The sequence below is a fragment of the Sinocyclocheilus grahami genome, unplaced genomic scaffold (genome assembly GCF_001515645.1).
Source record: "Sinocyclocheilus grahami isolate Dianchi unplaced genomic scaffold, SAMN03320097.WGS_v1.1 scaffold1041.1, whole genome shotgun sequence".
Classification (NCBI taxonomy): Eukaryota; Metazoa; Chordata; class Actinopteri; order Cypriniformes; family Cyprinidae; genus Sinocyclocheilus; species Sinocyclocheilus grahami.
The window spans coordinates 245,683-252,143 of record NW_015506220.1 but is presented as its reverse complement, the minus strand read 5'-3'; the positions used below and the strand labels follow the sequence as shown (position 1 = coordinate 252,143).

The window sequence follows — 6,461 nt, the reverse complement described above, 5'->3', positions numbered from 1 at the left end:
GCCCCTTTCAGCATTTTATTGTAGCCAGGGCCTCTGCGTTTCTTTGGGCATCTGTGTATAAGGTGTGAAATTATTGTTGATCATCAATCTTTGACTATAGTCTCGCTGACTCTCTTAGCTAAAACATTAGTGCTCCTCAGCCAACCAGAGAGCTTTTCTGGTATTAGCAGTGCTTCTGATGTGGGGATAGCGTTAATATTAGCCCACGTAATATATTGCATTCTTGTTGTGTCTGGCTTCTTACTGTAGCAGGGTTGCATTAGTCCTCTTTTATAAGTATAAATAAGAGTTTCAATATAGTTATTTTATTTTTTAACCTTTGTCACTGTTGATTTATAGCAGTCAGGATTGTTAGGAAGGTCATACTCTTGTTTTTTTTAGCATCAGCTAGAGGAAGAAGCTGCGAAACCCCAGGAGCCAGAGCGCACCATCTCACCTCCACCCAGTGAAGCCAAACACCGCAGCCTTGTCCAGATCATCTATGATGAAAACAGGGTGAGAACAAAAAACACCAGGGATTCACGATATTGGATTTTTGCCGATATCGGATATGCCGATTAGTGGTCGACCGATATTGTTTTTTTGACAGTCGATGCCGATGCCAATATCTTGGAAAGCAGGGTGACTGATGGCCGATATAAAGCCGATATAATTTTATTTATTTTAATTAATATTTAAGAAATTAAATAATTTGAAAATGGATAAAAAAATAAATGTGTAAAATAAACATACTTGTACTTTAAATGACAAAAGTATTTTTCACAAATAAATAAATAATTAATAAAAATATAATTAAAAAGGAAGTAAACACTGAAACCAACATGGCATTCTTTATTTATTTTTTCAAATAAAGTCAAGGTAACACTCATTTTACATACAGCACACAGTGAAAATGACATGAATATGACATTGGGCAAAAGCATGAAGCGCAGCATAATTTGAAATCATGAGTTTAAAGTTTGTCGATCGCGCGTCTCCAGTGAAGGAGAACTTTCCTCCTGTCCGTATTCAATTCGCACGGACCTACCATTACACAGAGAACACGCGATCATGCAGGATACAAATGCACACTTCACACGATCTCACAGCTGGATTTGACTAAGTTTGCAAGATTTTTAAAATTAAATGTTCATTAGTCATTCAAAGATTTGTTTAAATTATATAAATCCATATTTGCTGAATGCTGACTGCAAACGAGAAAGTATTATAATGTTTGCCTTTATTACTAATAATATAAAAGCAATCGTTATACTTTTTTTTATACATTTTAATTCCTTAGTTCTAATACGGACAGAAATCTGTCTAATAATCAGAAAGAACTGTTAAACAGTCAACGACGACAGCGAACAAGGAGAATGTGAACACTGTGTGCGCAGGTGCTGCCGTTCTCAGCGCCGTCAAAATTAAAAGTCCGCCTCGAACGCATCTGCCAAACAGAAAAACTTATCGGCCAATGCCGATATATCGGCCAACCACTAATGCGGATCATTTTCAGCTCATTTTGGCCGATAGCCAAATATATAATTATTTTTCATTTTGGTTAGTTTTTAAAGTGCCCCTACTATGGATTTTTGAAAATTACCTTTCATGCAGTGTGTAACACAGCTCTAAGTGAATGAAAACATACTGCAAAGTTTTAAATCTAAAAGTGCACAGTGTATAAAGTTATTGTCTCTCAAAAGAAAGAGTCGACTCTGAATAATTGAAACGAGTCGTTTTAAAACGAACCCCAATCATACCAATCACCGCAGATTAGCGTCACGTAAAGAAGGGGTTTGGAAAAATGGATTGTTGAGCGAATCGTTTGGGAGTCGTTGTGCAAGTAAGGTAAAAAATAAATGCATATTATAAGACAATGAAAGTGTTTTTTGACCTTGCATGCATGTCAACCTGTTGTTGGGGACTCCCCAAAACCAAAATATGAACCTTTCATTACCCATTATAGGGACAGGAACTTATTTGTTAGAATTAAATAAACAATAATACAATTATTTTATAATGACAGCACATTGAAGATTTGAAAAAAACTATAAATAAACTATATATTAATCACTGCATTTTCCCCCCCAGAGAGATGCAGTGGTAACATTAACATTTTATTTTATGATTTAGCATTTGTAAATGGTCTAAATCAAAAGAGTTGTACAAATTCTGAAAATCCTGTGATGCTCATAATTTGTTTAAATAATATAACATATTACACATGAATGAATAAATCAGTAGGTATATATAAAATTATTTAATTTAAGTGTCATGTTTGTGATTTTTTTTTTTTGTTCATGTAAGCTATAGCTTCTGACCTTTAAATCAAAACATACTCATTTTATGGCCTCAATTATTGCTTTATTTAAAGGGGTCATGATGTTACTAAAAATAACATTATTTTGTGTATTTGGTGTAATGAAATGTGTTTATGCGGTTTAAGGTTAAAGAAACACATTATTTTCCACATACTGTACATTATTGTTTCTCCTCTATGCCCCTGCCTTTCTGAAACGTGCCGATTTTTACAAAACTTATACTGTCTTTTTACGCGTTGCGTTGCATCGCGCCGCGTAAACATAAAACCATGTCTGCGTTTGTGATCGGAGAAACGACAAACAACAAGCGCTACTCTACACTGCTCAAAACTCGCGTTTGAATCATCAGTGGAAAATTCTTTAAATATGAAAACGTACTGTCAAAACGTACTCTAGTCAGAACAGCCGGCGTTGTAGTATCCCAGGATCAGGAAACAGTCCTCCATAAAATGCGCTGCACACATCTGAATATTTGGGTTGAACTGTTCTGGAACAGTGTTGTAAATACAAGTTAACCACTGATTTCTAGTTGTGTCCTCTTTTGGAAGGCCAAACAAAGTAGTTTCGCTTTCACAACGAAACACACAGCGTCACACACGGCGGGCTAGAGTGAGGTTTTTTAACACACAGACATGGTGTGCTAGAGTGAGCGGAGACCGGCGGGCTTGAGGCTTGAGGGCTCGCGGCAACCACATGTGACGACCCCGGGCCGGACTCCGCTTTGTCCATGTTGAAAGCCGATCCGGCGATCCACAGCACTAAGTTGATGTATTTCCTCAGCGACCAGCACGGATCAGCTTTAGGCATGATGAAGCGGTTATCGTCCTCTTTTGGAAGGCCAAACAAAGTAGTTTCGCTTTCACTACGAAACACACAGCGTCTCCACAACATGGCGGCAGCGGCAACAACAATAGAATAAAAGTTTTGCCTTTCTTTGCGTGAACATTTGGGCGGTGTTATGCAAATCTTCCCACACTGTGACGTAGACGTGGGGGCGTGTTTAAACGAGGCATTTTAGGAGGACGTGGACAAGTCTTAACTTTTATAAAGAATATCTCTTTGGATTTGAGACTTTAGTCTTTGCAACTTTAGGGATCTTATCTATGCACGAACAGCTTGTAACACTCCAAAGAGAAAGGAAAATTTGAAATTGCATCATATGACCCCTTTAATCAGAAACATGGTCTAAATATTATTTGTGTATTTTGCTTTCATTTTATTAGAAGTAGGCCAACAGTGCCCCCTACGGAATTAAAACTCCTTACTGAGCGGGCATTAAGACTCAGGGAAGGCTGCCGCTGCTGAATGTGCTAATACTGTTTACTCTATCACACACCTAATGCATCATTCTGTATGTGCATTCTCAGTTTAAATGCAGCATCCAAAACAGTGAATCCAATCACCATTCAGGCAAAACTTTGCTTCAAGAATGAGCCACAATGCTGACGTGATCTAATCACACTGTTGACGTGATCTAATCGCTAGCACACCCTGAGCACATGTGAGTTAATGTATTCCTCTTATCGGCAAGACTTATCGGCAAGACATATCGGCATAATTTTTCATATCGGGCCGATGCCGATATTTACATTTAAAGCCATTATCGGCTGATTCCGATATTGGCCCGATAATATCGTGCATCCCTAAAAAACACTCACGGTACATACTGCATCTAATTACATGTATGCACATATATTGCATTAGACAAGTACACACAAATGTTAAATGAACATTGGTGTTCAGAGAAGCTCATCTCTGAACAGAAGCAGGTAGGTCGAACAGCTGTGACAGATCTTAATGAGAGAAACGAGCTGTTAAATGTATAATGAGATGCTGTAATCGATTGATGGTGAACTGACCCAGAAAACCCTAGAAATTTCAATGCAAATAGCATACCATTCAGGCTCCTCTGAAATACTTTATTGAGGCACTATGATTTGGGGTGTACTACTCCTAAGCTTACTATGGATAGTTTGAGATGCAGCCATGGAGAGTCACTCAGCATACTGTATACTGCAGCATTGACATGTCTTTGGTGCTCGTGGTCCCTCTAGTGGTGAGAGACTAGAGAATTACAGCGAAGCGTCTCAATCTGGGGCTATGGAGTGTGAATGTCTTCTGTATATATATATATATATATATATATATATGATATAAAATATTTATTTGCATCTTTTTTTAATGGGAAATTGACCCCAATTACTTGTATAGCAGATATATTAAGCATGGAGTTTTGGTTGTGATAATATGCCAACCTCTGCTTATAAAGGCACACAAATGGCCATCTGAAGGTCCATTGTCGATGTAGCATATTTTTTGTTATTGTGGTGGTTGTTTTCTATTTTATTTTTTCTTGTCATGTCACATCTTGTATGCATCTGAAACCACCTCCTGAGGTTTGAGTGATAGGATTACTGGCTATCCTTTTTGAATGTGTCTTGGAGGGTGTTTTAGCACTTAATTTTTACACACCATTTGGAAAGCTTCATGTATCTCCATCATAATTTCATCTAGCTTTTACTGTTCTCTACCTCAAGTGTATCCAGGTCTGCACATTTGCTTCTCTGTCAGGTGGTTCTGGCTTCGGTCCTGCTGTGATCTTTTAATCACACCCACCATCTCTTAATCCATTAAGGCCTCTCATGCTGCGATACTGCCAAAGAGCACTCACGCCTTCCTGTTCTCTTCCAGGAAGCACTCGATGCTCTCTGAAATCCACGGGATAGAATACAGAGGATAGTTTTGTTAAAGTGCCGGTATCATGCTGATTCATTGTGGGAGAGGAAATTGTCATATTAAAGGTGCCATGTTCAACAGTAGCATGTTGTTTTCTTTTGAAGTTCACTTTATAATGTTAGTCAAGATTCCAGCAGCAAAAAAAGGGTTTTGTATCCTTTCTCTCTTGGAAATAAAAGCGCTAATAGTAAAATAAAAACATTACAGTGTCTTCAATATATCTATATTTAAATAACCTCTGTTATGATTGGCTGTTTTGCATTGAGCTAATCAATAAAACAGCTGATCAATAAAACGGATAAAAGCTCCTAACGGCAATCTAGTGTGCATTAAGCTACAAAAAGAAAGAGCACGTGTGTGTGTACATATGTCAGTCAAATGTAGCAAAAACACATTAAGGGAGAGCATTGATTTTGTACAAAAATATGCATTTTGATAAAATATATTTTAATTATATTGTTATGTTTAACTGATTGATTGATTTAATTTATATTTTAAAATAATATTATTAGTAGTATTATTAATTATTTGTAAATATAATTTACAAATTCCAATTAACGTGTGTAACTTAAATCTGCTATTTAATTCACAACCCTCATAATATGAAAAATAAATTGACAAAATAATCAGCAGATTAATCACTTATCAGTGCAGCTGCTATTCAGCCCTAGTTATGTGAAATCTGCTGATATAGTTCATATGTCAGGGTGGTTCATGTTGCGTTATTCCGGATAGATGTTATATAATATGGACAGTCATATTTGTATGTGCTCATCATTATGTGATTTTTGAGTGACTCAGTGTATTTTCTATAATGAGTGTGCTTGGTATAGTGAAAGAGCTGGCTCTGCATTGTGAGAAAGCAAGTAAAAAAAAAAAATCATGTTTTCCATTATACGTCAACTTTAAAATGATGATAGGCTGATTATTGTTTGCCTACTATAGATGAGATTGACAGTTAAAAATGAGCATTGCAGAACTGCTCACTGAAAAAAATTGATTTCTGAGTGTGAGCTGCTTGTAGTCAGGTCATAATATTTCACACACACTGTATGGATAATTGCAGGAAAATGGCTAGTAGATGAATGACTGGTAGAAAGTGCCCTATATATATCCAATGTCAAATAAACCATATCACCCCGTGGTTTTTTTAGTTTTTTGTAAAGAGAGTGGATTAGTGTGTATCCATTTCTAAAGTATTGAGTTTTGTTTGCGAGAGAGAAAGGAAGTTTTAGGGCTTTCATTTTGTATGTTTATGTGGAAGAGAGACACATAAGCCACACGAAATAGCCAGCAATCTGCTGATATTGTCACCATCTCCCTATTGTCACCATCTCCATTGTTTTTGTTTCTCTCTCTCTCTCTCTCTCTCTCTCTCTCTCTCTCTCTCTCTCTCTCTCTCTCTCTTCGTTTGTGCAAGCCTGC

At 37.0% G+C, this 6,461-nt stretch overlaps 1 protein-coding gene across 1 annotated transcript in view; it reads left to right on the top strand.

The window, feature by feature from the left end:
- LOC107566014 (nuclear receptor corepressor 2-like) overlaps positions 1-6,461 on the top strand; it is a 143,329-nt gene that overhangs the window by 103,041 nt on the left and 33,827 nt on the right. The window contains exon 6 of the mRNA XM_016251367.1: positions 382-495. Coding sequence (XP_016106853.1) covers positions 382-495 — 114 coding nt within the window. The remainder of the gene's footprint in view (positions 1-381; positions 496-6,461) is intronic.